Source organism: Gracilinanus agilis, chromosome 2 (assembly GCF_016433145.1).
Source record: "Gracilinanus agilis isolate LMUSP501 chromosome 2, AgileGrace, whole genome shotgun sequence".
NCBI classification, from domain to species: Eukaryota; Metazoa; Chordata; class Mammalia; order Didelphimorphia; family Didelphidae; genus Gracilinanus; species Gracilinanus agilis.
Genome location: NC_058131.1, coordinates 367,989,424 through 368,017,052, shown reverse-complemented (window position 1 = coordinate 368,017,052; position 27,629 = coordinate 367,989,424). Strand labels below are relative to the sequence as shown.

At 39.5% G+C, this 27,629-nt stretch overlaps 2 protein-coding genes across 2 annotated transcripts in view; one reads left to right on the top strand and one right to left on the bottom strand.

Annotated features, from left to right (window-relative positions):
- DOCK2 (dedicator of cytokinesis 2) overlaps positions 1-27,629 on the top strand; it is a 562,271-nt gene that overhangs the window by 298,569 nt on the left and 236,073 nt on the right. The gene's annotated exons all lie outside the window — the stretch shown is intronic.
- On the bottom strand, positions 1,059-27,140 carry INSYN2B (inhibitory synaptic factor family member 2B). Its single transcript, XM_044664456.1, has 3 exons — positions 25,789-27,140; positions 24,295-24,369; positions 1,059-1,245 (listed from the first exon to the last, which is right to left on the bottom strand). The coding sequence occupies exons 1-3, from the start codon at positions 27,138-27,140 to the stop codon at positions 1,059-1,061; spliced, it is 1,614 nt and encodes a 537-aa protein (XP_044520391.1).

The window sequence follows — 27,629 nt, the reverse complement described above, 5'->3', positions numbered from 1 at the left end:
ACAAGGAGCTTACATTCTACTGGCAGGAAAGGTTGTATTCAACCACCATACTGGCTGGTTTTACTTAACTGATTTTTTTTTTTTGTTACAAAGGAGCCTGAAAGGAGTTGGGAGTGTTATAATTAACCTAATCACCTCATTCCAGATCCTCCTGTGAAGGAGGACCTTGTCAAGGGAACCCTGAGGATCTGTGAAATAGAGGGCATAGAGGAATGAGGGTCATGCCACAAATCCTTCTTATCCTTTCTCTACCATTTTTATTTACTGAAAATTCACTGGATGTCAAAATGGGAAACCAGTAATAATCCTGACAAAGCTTTTGGGGTATGTGTGTGTGTGTGTGTGTGTGTGTGTGTGTGTGTGTGTGTGTGTGTCTGTATGTATATGTATGTGTGTGTGTGTAGAATGAGGACCTTTTTGCAAGTCCTAATAACATTTCAGTATCATCATATGATTTAATAATTTAGGTTCAAATTTCTAATTAAGGAATGAGAAAATACCAACTTTTTAGGGCTTTCATGCAGTTTGACCTCTTTTTGTGCTTAAGTATTGCTGATGTCTCAGGAAACTATTGTTTGGAGCATTTTATTTTCCCAGCACACCGAAGTAGCCCTCAGGAACCCTCATATCTCTGAACCTACTGCCTTTTCCTGTCTGTGAGCTTAGGTCAGAGAGTGTTTATATTCATGGTGTAGGTGAGTGGGTCAATGTAGGGTACTGGGGTAATGAGAAAGCTTGTGAGTGGCTGCTGGCAACCTTCTTCCTGCCTTATGAAAATAAATGTTTGAAAGGAAGTTCTGCAAGTCAGAATTGGAGTATCTGTAAAACCTTTAGCAAGTGAGATCTGCTCCTTCTGCCACTGAGTCCCATTAGGTGATTGGTCCCAAACCTGCTGAGGTCTGCCTGCCACATTTCTGATTAGGTCCGTGTGGTGGTACACACCTCTTAGGATGACCTTGGTGGTCTTTTGAATGGTTTGACTACCAAGCAGGAGAGGACCTGGCACTTGGCTTCCCCATCTTGGGAAGGCGTTTGAGAAGTGCAGTGCTCTTACAAGCTCAAATCCACCAGAAACATTTCTTCTTCACCTTTTTGGTTTTCCTCCGTAAGTCCTGTTTTTCAGGAGCTGGAGGCTCTGCTGGCGACTTTGGTGGTGGAGCTGTCTCTGGTGGTGGTTCTACTTGGTCCAGACTACTTAGGACTTGATGGAACCTCCCTTCTTGCTGTCGAAAATCGTATTCTACACTGAAAACAAAATAAAACAAAAGTAGAGAAAAGAGTAATAAATTTGACCCAGGGAGTATTTATACCCCACCTACCATGTATACCTAAGGCTTCGCTTTCAGCACTCTGCTAGGCAATATGAAGAGCCAACATAATTCTAAGATATCATGTCTATATTTGAGAAGCTGGCATATTGATTGGAGATTCAGGATATATGCTCAGGAAACAATTTCTAATAATATAGGACAATATTTAATAAAGTATCCCAATGAATGGTAGAGACTACAATGGAAAGAGCTCTGGCCATGGAATCTGAGAATCTAGGTTCCTCTGTAGTATGCTGTCTATATGACCTTGGAGTCATAAATTAACCTCAGTTTCCTCATTTGCAAAATGAAGGGATTGGACTAGTTAGCCTCTGAAGGCTCTTTCAGCTTTAGGACAATGATCTTGAGGTTCTATGTTCTATGGAAGAAGAGAGAAGAAAGTCAGGGAAAGGAAAGATCAGTATGTGAACGTATAGTCAGGGGAAGCTTCATGGAGGAAGTAGAAACTGACTTGTACTTTGAAGGATAGGAAAATAAGTATCGAGGAAATGATTTGGCCAACAAGGCAGGAAAAACAGCATGAGAAAAAGCAGTGTATGAGAACGTGAGAGAACATGAGAATGAATATGAGTTTTATAGAGGGCAGTAAAAAAAAGTGACTTGATTCTAGAGATGGGTGTAGGGCAACGGTGGAAAAATAAAGAAATCATCAGATCATAGACCTAGAGCAGGAAGGAAACTTAGAGGTCGTGTAGTCCAAACCCCTCCTTTTAAAAATGAGGAAACAGCCTGGAGAACTCTTAAGCTTATAGCCATGGTTGGGTCTTAGGGGATGTGGGATGTGGGGTGTCAGTGGAAGTGTTTAATTCACTCTGGGCTATGTGATGGATTTGTGAAGTATGTGTTGAGGAAATGACATTTTTTTCTCTGCTAATGAGTAGGAAAATGAAATGTTTTAAATGGCAATATATGAAAGACATTCCTTGTTACTTTGTGATATGCCATGCTTTCAGATACTCCTGCTTCCATCATTGATCAGACAGGGTTTTCACACATGGCCAAAGACTTAAAAAGAGGCTGTCATCATAGTTTACCCTGATCTGTAGCCTCATATTTCTCCTTTTCAAACTGAGCCTTCAGAATCAGAGTTAGCACTCAAGGACTAGCTGCTGAAACCTCCCTCCCCCCAAAAAAAGCCTTAATACTAGTCATGCATGAGTAATAAAGTGTCATCAAAGCGGCCTGCCACTTAGCATTCTGAAATGTGAGAACTTCCTCCTGTAAGGAGATCAAAGGGACAAGTATTTTTGATGGCTGGACTAATGTCATTTCAGCCTATGGGCTTTTCTTCCTTCCATACTTCTAAATAGCTGGTTTTAAAACCCAAATTATCTTCGCTTTGGCTTTTTTCTTTCTCCTTTTCTGCTTTACCCTGGCTTTTCCACATTGAGCCATAGGCATATGGTAAGGGTTTGGATGTGAAAAGACTGAGAATGGACCCATGCTTGAGGGACTCAGGAATGTCCCCTTTTGAGGGCTGAGGTAGATTAAAAACAAAACAGTATTTCTTAGTGACTAAGCTAATGCCACTTCATTTCTTTCTCTAAACAATATTCTCCTATAGCACGTTTAATCTGTTCTACTCATTTTGACACTCATTCTCTGGACTCTCATAGAATCTTAAATGAAGAGCTGGGAGCTGCTTCAGAGATCATCCAGTTCAACCTTCATATTTTACATATTTTATACTTGGCCCAGAGATGTTAAGTGATTTGCCTATGATCACATAAGTATTTAGTGCAGAGCTGAGACGAACTCTGCCACTTGCACCATGTTGACGATTCTGCTGGCTTTTGTGTTAGACAGTATGAAATGACCTTCATTAATCTGGCCAGCCATATCTAAAATACTTTTAAGTCCTGGCCAGGAGAACGAATCCAGACATTGCTGTTGTCTCTCCTAGTGGGCAGGTACAAATAGTTCAGGATACAGTACCCATTCCTGAACTCTCAGCACATATGCCATTGTCCTCTTCTGATCTTGCCTTCTGTCCTGTCCTCCCCTCAACTTACACCTCCATCCTACTTTACACATTTAGAGGAGAGAAAAAAGTTTCTGTTCATGTTAACCTGAACTGAGGAGAGAAATTACATCAGGAAGGTGCTGATCTTTCTAGTTCACACCCCCTCTAATAGTGTGAACACTCATGGGTCTCAAAAAGAGTAGTTTCACATTCACAGATACCCTGGCTCTTTAAATAGTACTACTCTCCAGAGCGGTTGCCTGTTTTCCCTGGGAAGGAGAGAGACAAATTTCACATCAAGAGTGCCAAGTGAATCCAGATTGTCTTCATTTAGACCAGTGTTCCCTCGAATTTCTGTTTGGGACACCCTGGAAATAAATGGATGATCTCTTCTACATTTGTCTAACTTCTACTTGGGCAGCTATATGTCTGCTCTCTCACAACAATATACACATAAATGTATTTGTCCATAAACACATATGTATTTATGTGTACTGAAAAAAGGTGTGTATGTGTGAATATATATTTAATGGGCTTGTGAATTTATTGGTATAGTGAGTTCCTGGTAAAGAACTTAGAACCTTTAAGACCCATAATCTTAAATAGTAGCCTGGGGTATTGAAGACTTAAGAGACTTGTTTAGTCACAGACATGTTTTGTCATCATACACAAACATATGAATACATACACATACACACCATATGTATCAGAGGTTGGGATTGAACCTTCCTCCTTCTCTTTCATCACTTAACATTATAAGTGAGAGACAGAAACAGAGAGATCCTGGTCTCCATCCCCATCCAGCCAGATGCATGTATATGTATCCATGTATATATATATACCTGCACATGAATATGTACCCAGATACACACATGTGTAAACATATGTGCCTGTGTATATGAATATACACACATGTATATACACACATATATAGTTTATGAAACACGGAATAGGTAGATATTAGGTAGATTGATAGATGGATAGATAGCTAGACAGATAGATCATAGATCAGATAGATTAGTGGATGAGTGAATGGATGGATGGATCGGTGGAGGGGTGGAAAGAGGGGGAAAGAGAGCGAGAGCGAGAGAGTCAGAGAGAGAGTCAGAAAGAGAGAGAGAGAGAGAGAGAGAGAGAGAGAGAGAGAGTTGGGTTCTTATCCTGCCTCTGACACTTACTAGTTATGTGAGACCTGGGCAAGTCACATAACCTCTCAATGCCGCAGGAAAATCTGTAAGACTGTAACTGATGGAACACCTACCTAATATGCATAGCGTTTCTTTACCAGAGTTTCCTTTACTTTATATAAGATACTGCTTTATTGTAGGTACTTAGTCTTGTGTATATGTGTATACATACATACCTATATACATGTACTCACATGTATAATACAGCATATGCATGATTTATATGACTGGGAATGTGTTTTGATATCACAACTTCACACAGATCTATCTACTCATCTGACTTTCTATCTCTTTGTCCATCCATCCATCCATCCATCCATCCGTCCATCCATCCACCTACCCATTCATTCATTAATCGATCTGTTTGTGTCTGTCCATCTATCTATCCATCAATTATCTAGTAGGATAGATAATTTAGGTGAAAAAATTTTATTTACTAATGCCAACCAGGGAAGTATTTTTTCCCTTATAATCTTAGAGATTTTTCTGGGACCCTGGGAGATTAACTGACAACTTGATACATGTCAGGAGCAGGTCCTCCTGTCTTCAAAGCTGATCCTTTATCAACTACATCACACATGATATTACTTTACATGCATGTGTACACGAGTATGTTCTTTTTTTCCTTTTTTTAATTTTAATTTTGAATATTTGCTCCTAGTTACATATTTCATGTTCTTTCCTTCTCCCCCAAACCTCCCTAACCCCACTTAGCCAATGCACAATTCCACTGGGTTTTATATGTATAATTGATGAAGGCCTAATTTCATATTATTGATAGTTGGACTAGAGTTATCGTTTAGTGTCTACATTCCCAATAATATCCCCACCAGCCCATATGTTCAAGCTGTTGTTTTTTCTGTTTTTCCTCCCACAGTTCTTCCTCTGAATGTGGCTAGTTTTTTTTTTCTCATAAGTCCCTTCATGAACCTCTCTGATCAACAATTGTTACTGGAGAATTTGAAACCCTAGGATGTCATAATTTACCAAAAGGTTGCAATTCATTAATCTGACAAAAAATGGTTTAATTAGGTGGTTCTTTTTTATGTGGCAGGGACTGGAGGATCTAGTTCATATGAGCATATCATATTGCCTTTTTCTTAGAAAACAACCTGCTCTATATGCCTGTCTCCTTAATTAGGTTGTATCAAAGTCATAAATTCTTAAAGGCTTTGGTAATAATAATAGTTAGCATTTTTACTGCCTTAAGGTTTGCAAAGTGCTTTGCATATATTATCTTATTTCATCCTCCCACCAGGCTTGTGAGGTATCAATGCTATTATTATCATCCCCAGGCTGCAGGGCGAGGGGCCATCTTAAGCTTTTCTTCACTCCATCTAACTCACCCTGGACTGGCAAGAATCTAATTATTAGATTCTGGGGCATAAGTGAACTGGTAGAGAGACACCAACTCTATTCTTTATCAGAACAAGACAGTGTTCCTGCCTGGTCCTTCCTCCACCAAACACCCTCTTTCTCCTCTTGTGTGTGACAAGGCTCAAGCATCACCTCTTTATTTTGTCCTCTTGGTTCTGCCATGAATGTCATTGATATTTTCTACTCATCCCCTCATTGCAAGTTTAGGGAAGAAAGCAATCTGTTTCTATGGAAACACTGACCCTTCAGTAATGCAAAGGGATTTCACAGCAGGATATGATTATAATCACTTATAATATAATATAAAATAATAACATATAATATGGTGTAAAATAATAATTTTGAGAGATAACCCCCATTATACCTCCTTCTCCATGATTCTGATAATTTAACAAGCATTGAAAGTAAATTTCTTTTTCAAAGCTAGGTAAATAACAGACTAGAGAGAAACACATGTGGCTCTGTGAAATTGATTATTTTTTTCTTGGGCCAAGGCAATTTTATTAACATAAAGGGAAATTGTCAGTTTTTTCCCCCACTTTGAAAAACAGCTATTTATTTGGCTGAATTGAAGGGAAGCACAGATCGGATTTTATAAGAAGAGCAGGATCTTTACTTTCATTTGCTTCTCACATTGAAGTTCTGGGTGGGGAGGGTGGAGAATGGCAGCAGGCTCCATTCAGGTCTCTCTCTTTATTCAACCAACCTCTGCTAGACTGAATCAAGTCCTGGCAAGACCTCTGTATTATAAAGTTGGAAAGGCTTGGCATCAGAAGTCTTTGCAAAAGGGTACCTGCAGGCTCTGAGGGTCCCAATGCCCTGTTGGGAGTGTTCCAGTCACCCTGATAGGAATATCTTCACACCTAAGGTATTCTTGTCAACCTTTATGTGTAAAGAATGAGCTCTCTGTTCTGCAAGATTAAAGCATGACTTTGATGTCTCCTCTAAAGTAAAGTGTTTGAGTTTAGTCTAGGTTTTGTGGCAAAATGAAACTTGAGTGGAGTGGTAACAACAATAATAGTTAACATTTTAGATTGTGTTTCAAGGTTTTTAGACTGCTTTACAAATATTATATCATTTGATTCTCAAAACAACCCTGGGAGATAGGTGTTGTTTTTATCCCAATGTAATCAGTCAGGAAACTGAGGCAAATAGAGATGATATGAATTGCCCAGGTTTATATACAGCTATCCAAAGCTAGATTTGAACTCATACCTTTCTGGTTCCAGGTCCAATAGTCTATTCCCAGTGCCACTTAGGAGAGATCTGGTACAAAATCTCAGGAGTTAGGATATTGGATTAGAGCAGAAGTTCTTAACCTTTCTTGTGTCCTGGAACCCTTTGGCAGTAAGGTGAAGCCTATAGATCCCTTCTCAGGGTTAATATTTTAAATGCATAAATTGTTGTAGGGGTATTCTCAGGCAGGTATAGGTAGACAATAGGATTCTATTTTTCCTAGCTATTAGCAGTGTAACAATATTGTGTTCTACTTTTTTTAATTGCAGATTTATTTCTATATAGGGTAATGTTTTTTATGTATGATTTAGTAAAATCTCTCTCAGATTTCTTTTATTGTGGGGAGACTATAACTGTGATTTCAATGATCAAGAAGATTCTCATTTGGGGAAATTCTTTCTAGTTAGGCATTGACTCTGCAATTTGGTGCCTTAGACATTTGCCTTGTGTCCTAAGAAATTAAGTAAATTGCTCAGAATCTCATAACCAGATTATGTCAAAGATGGGACTTAAATCCAGGGATTTCTCTCTTCAAGACCATCTACTATTTACCATTTCATCTATTCTCTAATAAATGTTTGTTGATTATAAGTGGTATAATTGGAACCAGGATTTCTCAACACTAAGGCTAGTCCCATAAACACTAAACCATGCTCTATAGCAGTGATTCCCAAAGTGGGCCTCATTTACATCACAACACTTATTACAGGAATAATTATTATCCACATTTTGCAGATGAAGAAACTGAGTAAGAGAGATTTAGTGACTTAGATAGGGTCACAACTAGTAAAATATCAGGTGGTATTTGAAACTTGGCCTTTTTACCTCAGGTCCCACTATCTTTCCAACATCCTACATTGTTTTTGTTCTTTGACTGAGAACTGCTAACCTCTTCAGTAATTTCTGAGTAAGCTTTGGATAGTGGTATGAGAGAGAGAGAGAGATTTCTTCTAAGCAGTACCTTTGAAAAATTAGTATCAAAGAATTATAGATTTTGAGATGGAAGGGATCTCTATTGTTGTTCGGTTGTGTATGAATCTCTTTGTGACCCCATTTGGAGTTTTCTTGGTAGAAATACTGGAGTGGCTTGTTATTTCTTTCTCCAGTTCATTTAACAGATGAGGAAACTGAGACAGACAGGGTTAATTAACTTGCCCAGAGTCACACAGCTAAATGTCAGAAGGCAGATTGGAACTCAGGTTTTCCTGACTCCATGTCCTTCTCTCTATCCACTATACCAGTGATTCCCAAAGTGGGTGCCGTCGCCCCCTGGTGGGTGCTGCAGCGATCCAGGGAGATAGCAATGGCCACAGGTGCATTTGGGGGTGGTGAATAACTGTAAGGGGGCGGTGATAGTATGTGACAGGGGGTGCTAAGTAATATTTTTTTCTGGAAAGGGGGCGGTAGGCCAAAAAAGTTTGGGAACCACTGCACTACACCATCTAGCTACCTTGGAAGGGATCTTAGAAGCCATTAAATCAAAATCCTTCATTATGGAGTCAAAGAAAATGAAGAGGAGATGACTTTCCCAGAGGAGGTCAAGTGACTTCCCCTGAGTAACACAGCTAGTAAGTATATGAGAAGACTTGAAATTGTCTTCCTAATTCCATATCCAGTTCCCATTCACAAGACAGCATTGTCTTAGCATCTTACATTTCATTATAGATGATGCTTGAGTTAGAGAAATAGAATGGAAATGATCTTTAAAAAGCCATAAAGTTTCTAAGAAATCCCTGAGACAGATCATTTGTATTGTGCATGCCATCTTCTTACCTTTGTGCAAAGCTGGCTAAGCCTGGATCCATGTGATTGCCTGTGGTCAAAGGGCTTTGAACCCTCCTGACATTCATCATTGTCATCAATGAATATTACAGAGTGCTTTCTAGATGCTGATGATCACTGAGTTGGATTACACTGACCTCTGAGGCTCCTTCCAACTCTCATATTCTAAGAACCTGAACCCTTTGAGAATGGCAGGGTTAGTATAAGGGGTGTGGAGGTAGGGGCTATTTAGTCTGGTCGGAATGCAAGCTGAGAGTGAATGAAATCCTTGCTGATCCTTTCTATTACCTCCCAAGACAGTTTAAGTAATACATTATTGTATATATACACAATAAATCAGTCATTGCTCTAGAAAGCAGAGGTGTAATTCTCCACAGTTGGATGAACCACAATCCCATGGCTTGGGCATGCAAGAAGAGTGTGGGAAAGCAAACTGCAAAGAGGACTTGGAATATAAAAGACAGAAGAATAAGAAGAGACTTGAGTTCTGGACAGTGAACATGTTCTGAAAAAAGAAAGGATACTGGAATAAACTAGAATCAGAGGTTTGCCACAGTAAAATTAGTTTACCTAATATAACACCTTCAAGTTTCCAAAGGACTCTCTCAACTATGATGTTACTTCCCTGTGAGATTGTCACATTTGGGATTCCCATCACACCATCAGCTGGCTAAGGAGATAGCAAAGGTATTAGCATTTGATTTGGTGAAGGGAGGGGAGTGGGGAAGACAGTAATTTGTCCTGTACTTAAATTCAAAGAGATTTAGAGGCAGCAGGAGGGAAACTGGATCAAATCAGGCCAAGATAATTAGTGCCCTGAGAAAGCAAGGTGATAAAATGGACATCATTTTCAACTGTAAATGGGATTTTTTTTGAAGAATCCAAGCTTAGGGAGTCTGCTCCAGCACAGAGATAAAAGCAAGTCAGAGTTCCTGAGAAGCCCATTCCACCATGAACTAAAGCTTGGAGAACTGATGGAGATAACTTTATTTCAGTCAAAACCAGCCTCTTTTGTGAAACTTTCTAAAACACAGGACTATAGGTTTTTAAATTCAAGTTCCTGGAAATTTTAATACCATATATTTCTCTTCACCAACATGGAAGGGGAACTTCTACACCCAGAGCCTATTCTTCTGAGGATAATAATGGGACTTTGTGTCCCTCTAAGCATTTGCCCTTTCTGGATGCCCTTGTTCAGTTTTTCTATGCGCTATCAGGACAAACTGTGGGTCCTCTCAGAGATAAAGGCAGATACAAGAGGAGGTGGGTACACTATTTCTGAAAATGAGAAATGGAGCCAGGTAACAATAATAAACTATTTGGAATGAAGCTTCCCCATGAGTAGATTGAGAAATGACTAATATGTTCTCTCTCCCTGCAGGAAGTACATCTTCCAAATTCCTCCTCATCCCTTTTTTATCTTGCCAGTTGGCCAGTGCATTTCCATGGCACCTATTACTTTAGTACCCAGGTGCTCTGAGATTTATTGACCTTGGGGAACTTTCTTCTAAATTAGCTTGTAAGAATCAATGGCTATATAAGGGGGTAGTTTGGTTTCTGTCCATATTGATGAATTGCAGACACTTTGGAAAACAAAACTTTATTGAAAACACAAACCTTTGGGGAAGAATTACAGTTTGGAAAAGTGGGAGATTTCCCCTCCTCCAAACACATATCTTCCAGCCTGAAAGGAGAATGTTCCTAAAACTTTTGCCTAATGACCAGTTTCCTGATTATTTATAGAGTATAATTTTCAGCTTCACAACTGTAAGCCATTTGAGGCTGGCAAGTTCATCCTTTCCTCCCAGGGTATCTGTATTCTGATGAGCCTTCTGAGACTCACAGGTTCATTCAGCCCATAAATAAACAGGAGACTGAGCTTCAGAAATCTCCATCACCCTTGGTAATAAATTTCAGTTTGAGTACTGGAACTCTGTGCTAAGAAGTTGGCATGTTAACTCCAGCTTCCCTGTCCCAGAAAAGAACACTCTTTGTACCCAGAGGCAGTCAGGAAAATCTGAATTCTCCCAGACACTAGTTGTATAATCCGGGGCAAATCATTTAACTGCTAACTGCCTCAATTTCCTCAACTATGAAATGGGGATAGCAATAGCTCCGAGGGCTGTTCTGAGTAAGGATAAAATGAGTTAACATTTGTAAAGCTCTTAGCACAGTGTCTGACACATAGTAGGTTTTATATAAATCCTTGTTTCCTTTCTCTTCACCTTTACCTTAGTGAATATTTGTCATATATACTGACTTAAAAAGGCAAGGCAGAAGGCAAAAGAAGAAGAAAGAACAGAAAGATGAGGAAGATTCTAGGGTTGTAGGGGGCAGCTGGGTAGCTCAGTGGAGTGAGAGTCCGGCCTGGAGACAGGAGGTCCTAGGTTCAAACCCGGCCTCAGCCATTTCCCAGCTGTGTGACCCTGGGCAAGTCACTTGACCCCCATTGCCCACCCTTACCACTCTTCCACCTATGAGACAATACACCGAAATTAAGGGTTAAAAAAAAAAGATTCTAGGGTTGTCAAGTAGATAGTAAGATGAGAGAATATGCAAGAGGGCCTTCTTGTGGTCATCTGTGGCATTCATGCCAACAGCCGTCCCTGTACTATGCCGTTAATCTTTTTCTTAAATATTTATGTCATGTTTCAAACTCTTTAGCTATTAATGCATTGAAATGAGTTCCATCTATTTTATTACCTATACATTTCCAGAGCTGTAAATCCTACTTTTTTTGCTTCTGACTTAGGGGATAAGAAAGGACAGAAGGCAATTTGCGAGAGAGAGGAAATAAAGTCAATGGTCCCTGGTAGCATCATTCATTCATATACCAAGCATTTATTAGGCACCTACTAAACGACAGGCTCTCCTAGGGATATAAAGACAAAAAATGAAATCATTCCTTACTTCAGGGTGCTTATATTCTGTGGGTATAAAGAACAGCATGCACCCAGCTAAAAAAATATGAAGCATATATAATAAATACAAATAAATTTCTGCTGGTGGGAAGGGCAAAGGTATGGAAATATATGTCATAAAGCAGGAAGCACCTGAGCTATAGCTGGAAAGAAGCAAGGAAATTTATGAAACAGAAGTGAGAAGAGAGTACATCCTGAGTAACATTCAGACAAACAGATAACTTGTGCAAAGTCATGGAGTTAAGAGATGGCATATTCTGTAGGTAGAACAACAAGGAGGCTAACTTGGCTGGACTGTGTGATATGTGAAGAAAAGCAATGTCCAAGCCAGAGGACATACCTAGGAGGAAAAGGTAGACATTTCAGGGAGGCAGGTTGAGATTCAAGTCCAGAAAAATAGCTAGTTCCAGCTTATGAGGGGCTTAGATACCAAAGGAGAATTTGTATTTGATCCTGGAGGCAAGAGAGAGAGCCATATGAACTTTTGAGTAAGGGAGTTACATATTCAAATTTGTGCTTTGGGACCATCAATTTGACAACTGTCTTGAAGATTAAATGGGGAAGAAGTGAAATGGAAGACCAGGGGCCAATTGAGAAGCTTTGGAACAGTTCAGATGAGAGAATATGAAGGCTGGAATTTGGGTGATGACCACCATATTGATGATTTGCATTATTCCAAATCTTAAACTTCCTTCCCTTGGAGATCACTTTTGGAAACTGGGGAGCTAGGGATGATTTAAATTAGTAATTTCATCAGTTTCCCAGCATCATATCTCCTTTCATGGGGGTGGATTGTCAACTCATCCAATCACTTGTTGTCTATGGCCTGGAGAGTTAGGTGAAGTTTTGCTTATAGTCACACAGTCATATCTATCAGGGGAGAAGCTTAATTGAGGATTTCCTGATTCAGATGTCCACCCTCTAGTCATTATATGGTTATACAATACTGCCTTTCAGGAGGTAACTTTAGTTTGTTTTATTTGGTATATATGTGAATGCAGTTTGGCATAGCTGTCATTTTTACTCCTTGCACCAGGCATAAAATATTAGTTGCTCCATAGCTCAAAACAAGATTTCAAAAAATATGTATATGATGACTAGAAAGAGATTTGTTTCCATTGTGAACTTCATTGCTACCTAGGGAGAAAACTGTGATTCGGGTGGGGTGAAGGGCTCATGGTCTATCCATCTCCTTGCTAAAGGAAAGTCATGAACAAACCAAAAAGGAAAGTGCTAAATAATTTAAGCTAACAGTTGGTAGCTAAACTCATGAACCTACATGTTTATATTGCATTTCTAGCTAAATGGCTTATCTTTTTGGCTAGCAATGGCTTCAAGGTAGACAGGGATTAGTGAGATCCAATGCCTCTGCAGCTGAACAATAGACAGGAAACTCAAGCACTCTGAGTGTCACCTAACTGTGTGACTTCAATCTAGTACCTAAACTTTTGCTTTAGTTTCCTCAACTATATTATAACCATCTATTGCTTTCCTTTTGTATACTTGGAGTTAGTTCCTTGATCCAAGACCAGGGGATATCTCCTTCTTGAGTCCTTGAAACCAGAGCCAATGTGAGGCAGTCCCAAATAAAAAAACATAATTATTGCCATGTGCAAAAAAAGGATGCTGTGGTAGATGGTAGAGAGCACAAAGAATGGTGCACAGAGAATGGTCTTAGAGTCTGAAAGGGCCGAGTTTGAATTATGCTTCTGGCATTTTAGCTGTGTTAACCTGGGCAAGTCCTGATCTCCCTATTTCAGTTTCTTCATCTATAAAATGGGGATAATAGCAACTACTTCACAGGATTATTGTAAGGATCAAATGAGATAACATATATAAAGCACTTTGAAAACATTAATGTGCTATATAAATTCTAGTTGTTGTTATAATTGTATAATTCAATGAACATGTGAAAATAGTATTTGCCTAGTATCATGCTTTAGGTGTCACATTTTAGGAGCACATTGGCAAGCACTCAGGATATTGAGGCCATGATTAGTTAAAGCAAGTAGGAATATTTTGACTCAAATAAAGAAGACTTTGGAAATAAAAGTATTTGAAGGTCAGTCCTATACAAGAGATCTTAAAGGACTCCTATTGCTTGATTCCATGCAGGGCATAACTAGGAGCAAAAGGTAAACATTGCAGGGAGGCAGGTTGAGATTCAAGGTAAAAAAGCTTCGGAGACAGCAAAGTGACTCAGTGCGCAAAGAGCCAGGTATGGAGATAAGAGATCCTGGATTCAAATCTGTTCTCAGATACTTCCTAGCCGTGTGACCCTGGGAAATTCACTTAAATCCCATTGCTTAGACTTACAGCTTTTCTGCCTTGGAACAAATACAAAGCATTGATTCTAAGATGGAAGAAAAGGGTTTAAAAAATTTAAGCTGCCCAAAAGAGTGATGCCTTGAGGAGTAAGGGCCTTCTTTTGGCTGCAGGTCACCTGAAGGCTGAATGACTATTTGTCCATTATATTATAGAAAGAACTCCTAGATAGGATCAAATTTGGACTAGCTAGCCTCTGAGGTCCCTTGAAGCTCTGAGATGATGTGATTCTGCAGTTCTTCTAAACTTATCAGCGAATGAACTAATAAGGATGAAGAAGCAGTTCTTGGGCCACAGAGCCTGAGAAAATGAGAGGTTCCTGCATTCTTCAGAGCTCTATGGAATGATGCAGTCATTTTACTCCATACACATTTCTTTGTTCAGTCACATTTATGAACATTTTTTCTGCAGTGGAGGTGGGTGGGAGATGGTGGTCAGCATTTTTTTTTTTTGCATCAATTCTTTTGTTCAGATGTTTTTAATTGATCCTAAGGGATTTGCCATGGGCCTTTCTTAGCATTTGGACTCTTGATTGGGGAGCAAAATTAGGATTTAATTGGTCTTAACCTTAATTGGAGGAGAAATGTCAGGGTGGATTTCCATTTCAGTATTTGAGCTTAGATGAGGCTGGAGGAGCCAGGAAGTGTGGGAGAAAAAAGAGGCAACAAATGAATCCCAGAAGTCATGCATAATGCAAACCGAGGCCCCTGGTGTGGAGTTATGGAGCCTCATTTTCTCTTCTCACTTGGTCACAGGGAGGACCAGGACACAAGTTTGCTCAGTTGGCAATTTCCTCTTGTTTTTTTTTTTTCTTTCTTTCTTTCTTCTCTGTCTCTGCCCTTACTTCCACTGTCAAGTTAGGACTTTTAAAGCACATCTATTCAGCCAAAGTCAGGCAGAATTATATAACTTTCTTGGTAATTCCTTAGAAAGAAATATTTCTTTTTTTTTTAAGGTAACTAGGTAGTAGAATAGATAAGAGTATTGGACCTAGAGTTCGAATACTGCCTCAAACAGTTTTATTTTTAGATGTATCACCGTAGGTCACTTGACCTCTTTCAGCCTCAGTTTCCCGCTATGTAAAATGGAACTTGTAAGTATTACCTACTTCATCAAGCTATTGTGAGGAACAAATAAGAATCTCTTTCTACCTACCTACCTACTTACCTATCTGTCTGTCTGTCTGTCTATCATTTTGCAAACCTCAAAGTGCTATATAAATATTTATTATTAATAGTAGTGATAAAACTATAAAATAGGCATTTTTAAAATCAAACAGTGCTAATAGCAGCATGGGACTAAGGGAGGACATCACTAAATCCTTGGAAATGATGTCAGATAGGCAGAGTTTCAGCAAACTTACCTTTCTGTTCAATATCCCCATCCTCAATATCCTCCATGCCACTCCTGGGCTGATACCACCTACAATACCCACCTTACCCTTTGCTTATGAAAAATTTTATTTACCCTTTGTCACATTCCCTCAGGACACTGCTCTCAGGGAGCCATTTTTGTTGGAAAGTAGCCTGAGAAATTAATGTCCCCTTTAAAATTTTATTAGTGGGTAATGGCTAAACTATTACCCTTCCATGACTATTTCCATTTCACCGAGAAACTCCTAGGAAAACAATGCCTTATCGTCCTCAAAGTGAATCTTGGGAATGCAGTGCACATTCTGTTTCATACCTTATTAAGCTTGATGAGAGTCAGCACAATGTCAGAGTCAGCCTTGAAGTCTGGAAGAGCTCCAGTCTCAACTTTGGTACATACTGACTGTGGGACCCTGGGCAAATTACAGCCTTTAAGTGCCCCGAGGCAACTCTGCAAGACTCACTTGCACAAACAGTTGAAAAAAAAAAGGACAAAACAAAAAACCCCAGAACTGCATAATTAGATAAGATATAGCAATTCCCAAAAGCTAATCCAATCTTTTATCTATTTTATTTTTTTTTTTTTACAAACTGGATTAGACTTGTAATTTCATTGCTATAGGGAACTTCCAATGAGGAAAGTCCCTCTGTGAGGCAGATCAGTTGGAACTCACTGACTTGGCTTCTTTAAGAGTTGCCTGGCACTATGGATATTTTAAGTTAGTCACCCACGTTTGCACATATCCTCCAAAAGTGGGATATACTACTCTGGGGTATTGTCCCTAATCACTGGTTAAACCACATTATATATACAGTTTTACATGCTACATTTTAGCAGCATCATTGACAGTCTGAAACACTGTCAATGAAACATCCAGAAAAGGGTGAACAAAATGGCAAAGATACTAAAATACTTAACTTGGAGAAGACTTACAGGAAGGAGAAATGCATTTATTAATTGCCTACTATACACCCAGCCAATGGGCTTAACCCATTGCAAATATGATCTCATTTAAGGATAGTCAGTAAATGATAGCCTCAAGTACTCTTTAAATATTTAAAGGCCTTTTTCCGCACAAGAGGTTTAAAATTCTGTTGCTTGGCCCAAGAGAGCAGAATTAATAGCAATTTGTGAAAGTTACCATCAGTCACAAAGTATTATAGATCCTCCTATGTGCCAGGCACTGTGCTAAGCTCTGAGGATACATAGAAAGGCAAAAAACTGCCGCTGCCCTCAGGGAACACACAGTCTAATGAAGAAGATAATGTGCCAACAACTATACACACACACACAAGATTTGGGCAAGATAAATTGGGGAAAGTAAGGGGAATTGGGGAAAGTTTCTTTCAGGAAGTGGGAATTAAGCTGGCACTTTAAGGAAACCAGGAAAGCCAAGAAATGGAGATGAGGAGGACGAGAATAAGCTCACTATAAAGTAAAAGTTCTTAGAAATTGAGTTTGTTCAAAAATGGAATATACTACTTCTGGAGATTGCCACCAATCACTGACGTTCTTGGCAGAGACTAAAAAATCCACTTGGTAATATTTTAAAGAAGGCTCTCATTTAGGTGCAGATTAAATTAGACACTTTGTGAGATCTTGTGAATCTCAGAAACTTAAAAAACAGATGGAAGATATAGAGAGGAAAAAAAATCCTCTTTCCTCTCCACTTTAAAGATATTACAGTTTTTGCAACTAAAGTCCAATGACTGTTCCTTTGCAGTTCTGATCAAAGAATAAGTAATAAGCTTCCCGAATTGTTAGTTTACCAGCAACAGACCCCCAAAGAAATCCATCATGTCTGCATGTTCCTTGGGTCTTGCAATGTGTACCCATAGCCATTCATCATTATGGGGACCATTGCTTAACGAGACCCAAGGAAGCATTTTCTCATCACTTATTCATTAGTTTGTAAGAAATTACTTTCCAGGATGTGACACAAGGTTTGAAGTCATTTGAAATGTAAAAATGACAGTTCTTCTCATCCCACTGCTGAGGTGATGGTATTTTGTTCTGATCACTTTCTTTTCATCAAGTTAATTGCCCCTTCTTTGCAGTGGCTCAAATTCTGGGACAGAGGGGACTTTAAAAATAGTGTTGTTCTGAATGGTAATGAGGGAGATCATGAATTAAGCCACTGACTCACTGTGCTCATTGAATGAAAGAACTGGGAAGAAGTTTAGGAGTCATACAAGTTCACTCCTCTCAGTGTAAAATGAACAAAGCAGATCCCAGAGAAGGGAAATGAGTTGGCCAAGGGCACAATGCAAGTTAGCAACAGATTAAATATGTTAACTTGCACCACCACTTTCTAGTCCCAAGGCTTTATCATCTTATTGCATGCTGCTACTTATGCAGAATTCGAAAAAGAATTTGTAAAAAGGTATGCTTGAAGATTAGGACCATTCCTTGGTCTACAGACTGTGTTAATCATGTCAAGGATCAGGAATGGGGATGGAGAGAGAGAGACATAGAGACAGACAGAAAACCAGAAACAAAAGAAAATGATAGAGAAAATATTTCATTTGATGTGGGTATTCCCTCTACTGATACATGGATAGTAAGCTTTCCATGCTTTAACAGAAGGGTTCATGAGCTGTCGTAACCCCTCAGGAAGTATCACTTGGTAACCAGTCTTCTAGGAATGAGCTCCTTACTAAATATTTGTTGAATTGAATTGAACTGAAGGTACTACGGTAATGGAGGATGGCCTGTATAGAGGCAAAGAGAGAAAGAGGAAATGGACTGTTGAGATCAGGGAATATCTATTAGACTTGCCTGGCTAGAACATGGAATAAGTGAAGGGAAGTAAAGATAAGTTGGACCTAGATGATAAGGCAATAGGGAGCCACTGAGGCTTTAATTTTTTTTTTTAATTTTAAAAATAAAAACCCTAACCTTCTGTTTTCAAATCAGTATTGTGTATTGTTTACAAGGCAGAAGAGCAAGAAGAGCTAAGCAGTTGGGGTTAAGTGATTTGCCCAGGGTCACAAAACTAGGAAGTGTATGAGAACAGATTTTAACCCAAGACCTCCTGTCTCTGATCCTGACTCTCCATCCATTGAACTACCTAGCTCTTTCTAATGAAGCATTTGAGCAGGTGTGTGGTATGGTCAGACCGATGTCTTAGAAACATTTTGACAACTGAATGGAGAGAGAAAGGGGTGAGATTGGAAGCAAAGGGCATAATTTGGAGGCTTGTAAAGTAATTTAGGGATGAGATGAGGAGGGCCTTAACTAAGAGAATGAATCAAAACTTTCCTAGGGTGACCCTGAGAATAGAGGTGAGGGGCAGATCAGAGAGAGACGTAGAGGCAGAAAAGATACACCTTGGTAACTGATTGGATACAGTGGCTACAGGAAAGGGAAGAATCAAAGATGATTTACAAATTTGACTTAGGAGGATGTGGTACCCTCTATAGAAATATGGATGACAGAAGGAGAAGTTAGTTCAAGAGAGAGGGAAGAGATAATTAGTTCTGTTTCGACAAGTTGAATTTCAAGATTCTGAGATTGTCAGATGGAGCTGTCCAGCCAGCAATTGTTACGTTTTCATAACACCATCTCTCTCCTGGTTTTCTTCCTACCTATATGACTGCTCATTCTCGGTTTCCTTCATAGGTTCCTCATTTATGGTATTTCCCCTGGAAGTCTCTTAAGGCTCTTTCCTGGGCCCTCTTAATTTTTCATTTTATACTATCTCAATTGGTGCCCCCATTTGTTCAATTCTCATCTCTTTGCAGATGAATCCCAGATCTCTATAACCTCATTTCTCTTCTGAGCTACATCACCAATTGCCTTTTGGACTTCTGGAACTAAATATTTCACAGGCATCTGAAATTCAAGATGTCCAGAACAGAGCCCATGATCTTTCATCTCAAACTCCTCTAGTCACTGTTGAGGGTACTACCACATTTCCAGTCATCCAGGTTCATGGTCTCCTCACTCTCATTTACCTCACTTATTCTCACTATTCACATCATCACCATCCTAGCTCAGGCCCTTATCATCTCTTGCTTGAACTATTGCTGGAGTATTTGAATCATTGTCCCTGCTTCAAATCTCTCCCTTCTCCTTTTTTTTTTAATTTTAAACCCCTAACTTCTGTGTATTGACTTATAGGTGGAAGAGTGGTAAGGGTAGGCAATGGGGGTCAAGTGACTTGCCCAGGATCACACAGCTGGGAAGTGTCTGAGGCCGGATTTGAACCTAGGACCTCCTGTCTCTAGGCCTGACTCTCAATCCACTGAGCTACCCAGCTGCCCACTAATCTCTCCCTTCTTAAACCTCCTCCACTCAGATGCCGAGGTGATTTTTCTAATATGTAGGTCTGACCATTTCACCCTACTTTCCTACTCGGTAAATTCCACTTCATTACTTCTAGCATGAATATAAAATACTCTGCTTTGCATTTTAAGCTCTTTATAACTTAACTTCGGAGGTTAAGACCCTCATTATCTCTTCCCTACTTTTCCAATATTCCTATCCTTTATTCCTCCTCACAGACCATGGGATCTAGCTACACTGGCCTCCTTATTGTTCCTTGCACACTCCACTCCATCCTCTCTTCTGTACTTTTGGACTGGTGGCTCACCTTTACCTCCTCTTAGTTTCATGGCTTCTTTCAAGTCTCAAAATCCATCTTCTACCTGAGGTCTTTACTAATCCCTACAGATTCTATTATCTCTCCCCTGAGATTACCTCCTACCTACTGTGTTTATATTTTGTATGAACATTATTATTACCTTTTATCTCTCATTAGAAAGTGAATTCCTTAAAGGTCTATTTTTACTTTTCTTTTTACCTCTAGTACTTAATATAATGCTTAGCACTATTATGGAAATATGTTTTGAATGACTCCACATATACATATATAATTATATATATGCATACATACATATATAATTGATGTCATATTGATTGTCTTCTCAATGAGAGGGGGAGGAAGAAAATTTGGAACAGAAAAATTTTTAAATGAATGATAAAAGAAGAAAATATAGAGTGAAACATAATAAGCATTTAATCAATACTTTTTGATGGATTGATTTTGATTGATGTGAAACTGGAATAAAGGTTATATTAAAGCTGGATTTGGAGATCATTTTGAATAGAGGTGATAATATAATTCTACATAAGCCTGACATCTTGTTCAATTATTTCAGTCTTGTCTGACTTTTGTGACTCCATTTGGAATTTTGGGTCAAAGATACTGGACTAGTTTGTCATTTCCTTCTTGAGTTCATTTTACAGATGAGGAAACTGAGGAAAACAGGGTTAAGTGATTTGCCCAGGGTCTCATAGTATCTGAGGTCTGATTTCAATTTGGCTTTTTCCTGAATCCAAACCCAGAGCTCTATCCTCTGTGCCACCTAGCTGCTCTAGTACAACATCTGGGTTCTAGCTATTTGTTTCTGCATTGGTCTTCCCCTCAGAGATGATTACCTTGCATATTCTTTGTAGATATCTTTAATATGTCTATTTTTGCATGTTGTCTCCTCTGTTTGAATATAAACTCCTTGAAGGCAAATACTATTTTTGCTTTTTCTCTGTATCCTTAGTCTTAACATAGTGACTGCCATATAGTAAACACTTAATAAATAGCTATTTAAGGGGCAGCTGGGTAGCTCAGTCGATTGAGAGCCAGGCCTAGAGACGGGAGGTCCTGGGTTCAAATGTGGCCTCAGACACTTCCCAGCTGTGTGACCCTGGGCAAGTCACTTGACCCCCATTGCCTAGCCCTTACCACTCTTCTGCCTTGGAGCTAATACACAGTATTGACTCCAAGAAGGAAGGTAAGGGTTTAAAAAATGGCTACTTATTGACTTATTGGTAATGAAAATCATGTAGTTAGATCTCATTGTCCTACTAGTTGATAGGTATTAACTAATTAGGGAAACTTTGTGGATGTTATTATTAAAATTTCAAATGTCCACTCACCATGTGAGGTAAGTTGCCCGTTGGGTATCTAGACTTTAAATCATATCATCTAACCCACCCTAATTATGGTACTTAGCCTTAGGGAGAGAAAAGGAAAGGAAAGGACACAGTCTTATGGTTTCCTACAGGAAGTATTTTAACCCCAATGAATGAATGAAAATGGTCATTATTCTATTTCACTCTCTTTTACCAGTTTTGTGTTTAAAATCTATTGTTTGGATGGCACACTGAATTCACTGAGTTTCCACTCTTTTTACTTCTCAATACCTAGAGAGGATAGTGTTTCTGTTAGTAGTTTAGAAGACTCTAACTATGTATGGCCCCTGTCAGAAATATAAAAAAAGTCTAGCCATTGCCCTAGTTTCAGATTTAAGGGTCTATGAGAGGATCATTGGACAGCTTCTAACTCTTTGTAGTTCTGATAAAATCGTTGCATGAAAAATATAAAATGAAATGATGCAGATTTCTAATAGCAAGTTAAGTAGATTTTCTCTGAGATGAGATATAACAATAAGCACTTGAAGAACTGTTCAGTTCTGTAAAATAAGGGGAATATAGATAAAAACAAAAATAAATCTCATAAATTCCACTATACATCCATTAAATTAGCAGGTTGACTTAAAATGGTAATTTCAGCATTGGTAAGACTTTGAAGCAATATGTATGATCTTATACTGCTGGTGGAACTATGGATTAGTGAATTTTGGGGGAGAAAATTTAAAGACTTACTTACTCAGGCTAGAAGTTCAGGGGCTACCCATAAACTCAATCCCACTGTAAACAGCTGGAAGCTTTGACCTCTGTTTTTCAGCCTATTCTGGCTTGCCCTTCCTTAGGGGAACCTAATGGCTTCCTCCCCAAGGCTCATCATATATATACTGAACTTAGTACAAACACCTGATTGGTTTAGCTCACTGCAGATAATAACCCTTGATCCTCAGAGATATGTGAGCCTTAGCCTTTCTGGTAGCTGGGATTATAAACTAGCACCACCATGCCCAGCAATATAATCCTTTTGGAAAGCAATTTGTCTTTATGCAGTCAAAGCAACAACACTTTTTATTCACTTTGCCTAGGATTTGACCACAAGGAATATACTCCAAGTATCTCAATGAAGGGGAGAAAACATTATCTATTTACAATTAACAGCATTATTTTTAATAGCAAAACAGTAGAAACTTCCTGTGTGTCCATCAGTTAGGGAATGAGTGAATAAATTATGTGGTATATGAATGTGATGAAATATCATTATGCCATAAGAAGTGACAGTTTTGAAGAATAAAACAAATACAGATGTATAGTTTGGTTAATAGAAATAGTGCTAGGTTTGGAATTAGAAGACCTTACTTTGATTCTTAGTTTTCTCACCTACTCCCTATAAGACCTTGGGTAATTCATTTTCTTTTCTTTTTTTTTATTTAGTCATTGGTAAAATATGGAGGTTGGACTAGATGATCTCGGAGATTCACTGGGTCTCTAAATTTGATGATCTCCAAAAGATAAGCTATTTCTCAGATGACAAACATATAGTCTCTCTCTGGGCTTATGTCCAAAGATTTTGCAGTTTTGTAGGACCCACAGGAGCTTATGATCTTCTGACATATCTTTTGAGAGTATAGGGGTCATCTCTATGTCATGATTAAGCATCAAACTAGGATTTTAATGAAGGTGGCCATACTTTAGTTCAAATTTTCATTTACATCTAGTGCAGGGGTCGGCAACCTTTTTGGCCGTGAGAGCAATAAATGCCACATTTTTTAAAATGTAATTTTGTGAGAGCCATACAGTGCTCACAGTGCGTGCTCCTGTAACAACAGTGCCTGAAAAAAATTGACTTTATGGCTCCTGCAGAAAGAGCCATATCTGGCCCTCAAAAGAGCCGGATATGACTAGAGAGCCATACGTTGCCGACCCCTGATCTAGAGTAAGACAATTAGGTTGCTATAATGGAAAGAGCAATAGATTTGGAGTTAAGACATTTGGCTTCAAATCTTGGCTCTGTTGTTTTACTATTTGATTAACCTTGGACAAGTCAAACCCTTCTCTAGGCTTCAGTTTCCTCCTCTGTTTGTCTACTCTATGGAATTCTATGTCATTCAATAAAAATGCTGAGCTTGGTGATCTGAAGTTGACAGATTTCTAGAGAGATAATGAACAAGTTACATCTTCTCCCCTGTCCCCCAACCCTAAGCTCTTTAAAGCTCCTGTATGATTAGCATGTACCCCAAGAAGGCAGGTTACATGATCCTTTGGTGAGAAGATGCCCCATGAAACTGCTGCATAGATGCTGATATTTAATGAAGCAAAGCAATTCGCATGAGATTCAGCCTGCTTAAGTCTTAGGTTGGTATGCTCTAAGTGAAGGGGGGTGGGAAGATAATAAAACGCTGAAGTTTGTTTATACATTTTCAAGGAAAACTAGATTCCAGAGATTCACTTCTGGGAACTCATCGGTAACTTTTAATTTCAGTTACCTCTCAAAGCAAGCTCCCAGCTAGAGAAGTATTGATTTTTGTCTCTTATAAAATCCATTTCATTAGAGACACCAACCTTACTCCCAAAGGAAACACTGTACATACCCACTGGTACCCAGCCAGGGTATTATACAGCATAATCAAGAAGACTCCTACAGACAGTGTGCATTTTGAATGATAGGGCCTCAGCAGGCTCTCACCTTCCTATGGCATATGATTATGCCATTGGAAGTTTCCCACGCTAGTTTTCAAAACCCATGCATTCAACAGCTACACTCTCCTAGTCTGACTTCTGGGCATCTGGAAGGAGAGTTTATTGGGAGAGTCAAGGTTTCTTGGCCCTCTGTGCTCTATCTGTGCCAACCACCAACCTGAGTTGCAAAGAGGTACCTGTATATGATGCATGCTGTGTTCTGACAAGTGCTGCAGTTGTTGAGGTCCTGGCCAGTTCGGTAGAAGTTACGCCTGCAACACAAAGCATTTTGCCAGGTGAATTTATGGACAGAGCCCCCAGTTGCTTTTCCCACTTGCTCAATTCATAAAGCACAATACCCTGCCTGCCTTAATTGGTGAGACTAAGGTAAAAGTGGGTGGCTCAAGACCAAAAAGTATGAAGAAAACAAAATAGACTAAGACAAACTTATGTTTTTATACTATTAACTTATAAAGAATATATTCACATCTATATAGATTTTTTCTTTGATCCTCACATCAGCCTTGTGAGTTAGGTGAGACAGGTATTCTCAGTTCCAATTCTTAGTGAAGAAAACTGAGGGAGATTGTATCTTGCTTAGTCATATATCAAAGGTAGAGGAATCATGGAGATTAAATCTAGGTGGCTATACTTTCTATCTAATGTACCACATTGTCACCCCCAATTCCAAGATATTATTGATTCTGACTTAAAGGAACAGATGCTTACCTCAAGTGGCCATTACTGCCTTAATTTGGCCCTAGAGCTAGATCTTTGTGCAAGTGGGAGGTACAGAGAGGGAAATAGATGACTTTTCCTTCAAATACTATTCTTCTAGATCTGTTCTGTTTATACAATATCTTTATTGAATTTTCCAAGAAAGAATCTTCCCCCACATACATACTATCCCTTAAACCCACCTCAATTGGCTTTTTAATTATGTTTTCGTTGATCCATTGAGTGATCATAGGTTACCAAAGTTCAGTGCCCTTTAATTCAATGCTAGTTTAAACCTATTCAAACATGCATAACTAATATTTGGGGGTGGGGAAGAGAAAAGTGTTCTATTTTCCCATTTCCTGTCTCTTTGATTTATCTGTAGACTCAACACGCATAGATGATCATAAATTAAAAACTGGAAGAGGCATTAGAGATCATCTTAGTTCCTCCCCCTCATTTTGCAAATGAAAAAGTAAAGTCCTAAGAGGTAAACAGATTTGTCCAAGGTCAAACAGATAGTAAATAAGAAAACTGGGGTTTTAGCCCATGGCCTCTGACTTTAAATCCTGTTCTCTTTCCACTGTGCCATACAGATTGTATTTGTATAATATAATTGTACTTGTATAAAGATCATGAAATCTGGACCCTATCAAGTCTAGCTCCTTTTCATTCTCAATGGAAGGAGATTATTAGGAAACCTTGAGAGGAGAATATTAAGGAAACCAATATGATCCTCCCACTCCCCCATGACTCAGTATCAAATAAATCCCACTGTTGTAAGATATACTATCTAGTTTTGTATTACTTAAGTTTATTCAGGGATTGAAATTTTCTAGGATCAATGGTTTAGGAAAACAACACCTTGAGAATTACTAAGACTTATTTTTTTAAACAGTTAAAACCCATTACTCTAAGTGGATTTCTTTTTGATGCAATTTTAACAAACTTTTTAATACCAAAACTGATCCTACCCTTCAGTGAGGGCTCTGGCTTTTTCCAAGTCTTGAATTACGTTCAAAAGGACTTTAATCTTCTCTTGGTTTGAGTGCAGGGATTCCTCCACGGATTGCAGTCTCCCTTGGAGGTCACACAGTTCACCATGTGCCAGGTGAATTTGATTAATTCCTTTAATCTCTTTGTTGGTTTGAGGTTGGCTTTCACTCCTTGGGAGAGAAGACTGGAGGTGAAAGCTTCCTAGACAATTTTTAAACTCCAAAGGATCTGCGTGGCTGGAATTTTTTTCCATCTCCTCCCGACACTCGGGAGCAGATTTTGTCATGTTGCTAGTTGTCAATGATATTAGGTCCTTGTGATCATTAGCTGGTGTAGCACAGTCAGAAGCAGTTTCAGGAGGGGCTGCCTGTCTGTGCTCCCCAAGGAAACAAGGTGAGGAGCTATGGGTCTGTGGAGGTGAAGGAGTGCAAGTTCCCTTTGATGGAGGTGATAAAGGAGCCGGCTCTTTAATGCCAGATGTGTCTTTGGGCAAAAGCAATTCAGGGTCCGTTTTATCTCTGCCAGGCAAGGAGTGAGCACCGCTGGCAGTACTCAAGCAGGAGGAGGGCCTTTCTGAACTAGATGGCAGCCTGCCATTCACATCCCCTGGGCACATATTAGCACAAGGATGTATTGAGTTGCTTAATTCCACAGGCCTGTCCATGCTGTAAGTGGGGGCTTTGGTACCCCATGGAGGGCTATGACATATATCATCAGGAACTTGTATAGAAGTCGTCACCTTTTCTGAGGGTCCCAGAGCATTTGCTTCAAAGCAGATGCTGACAGGCCCATTGCTTTGTGCCTTGGACACTCTGGGAAAAAATGGATGTGCTTTCTTACCTCTGTGAGGTACATCATCCAAATGCCTAGTGATCCGTAAATAAGCAAGATCAGAAGACATGATGTCCTGCTCTGAGAGATTGCCATTGACTTGGATGGAGTTTTTAGACCCTGTGGGCATTTCCACTAGTGACTTGCTGGCTGTGAGTTTTTTCCTTTTAAAAACAGGGAAGTGCTTCCTAAGGCTGGGGGATGTTTGAATTGCAATGTTCCGAATGCTCTCCCCTTTCTGGGACCCAGGGAAGGAGAGAGAGTAGTTGGGCAGGTGATGGTGCCGGGGTGCCTGTACCTTCCCCATCAGGGTGGAGTCTTGGTCTGTTTGGACATCAATCTCTGCCAGGCCAGCGTGATTCTTACCAGCTCCATCTTCCTTGAAGCGGACTTGCTGGGATTTGCTTCTGCGGTGGTGGGGCTGTTTCACAAAGTCCACTGAATCCAGACTGTTCCGCTTCAGGAGTACGGGTCTCACTTTCATGCTTTGCTGGGCCATCGAGCCTTCTTTGAAGGTCTATGGATTGCAAGCTTCTCCTTGACACGTCGCATTAAGTCATTCGAGCAGCATCTGGTGACCAAGCCCCAGATGCCAAACACAGCCAGCAGAGGTGACGGAGAAGAAATACTCTCCTGATAGTGTGGGTTGCTATGTTGGCCATCCCTGGCTTATAGGTTTTACTCTATGACTATTTCTAATGTTATTTCTGGAGTTGGAAAATATTTTTTCATCACAGAGCTAATTGCTAATTAGATAAACACTTGAGTTACTCTAATAGTCAACCATCCAACATCCAAGAAGTTGCTGGTGGTCTGGGTATCGATAGAATCAGATTACTCAGATCCTGGAGGAAATCTGTCATTCTGTTTCACACAGACCAGGAAAGTACAATAGAAGCGATCTCGGGGACCACAAATGAATTCCTAATAGAATAGGTTACATTTGGAATATCCAGTTCATCTCCCCAGTAGGGGTAAGCTCAGGTGT

Coding starts and splice junctions, on each gene's coding strand:
- INSYN2B (XM_044664456.1), bottom strand. CDS start 27,140: ATGGCCCAGCAAAGCATGAAAGTGAGACCCGTACTCCTGAAGCGGAAC. Junction 24,370..25,788: donor GCCAGAGCCCTCACTGAAGG/GTAGGATCAGTT, acceptor TTTGTGTTGCAG/GCGTAACTTCTACCGAACTG. Junction 1,246..24,294: donor ACAGCATGCATCATATACAG/GTACCTCTTTGC, acceptor TTTTGTTTTCAG/TGTAGAATACGATTTTCGAC.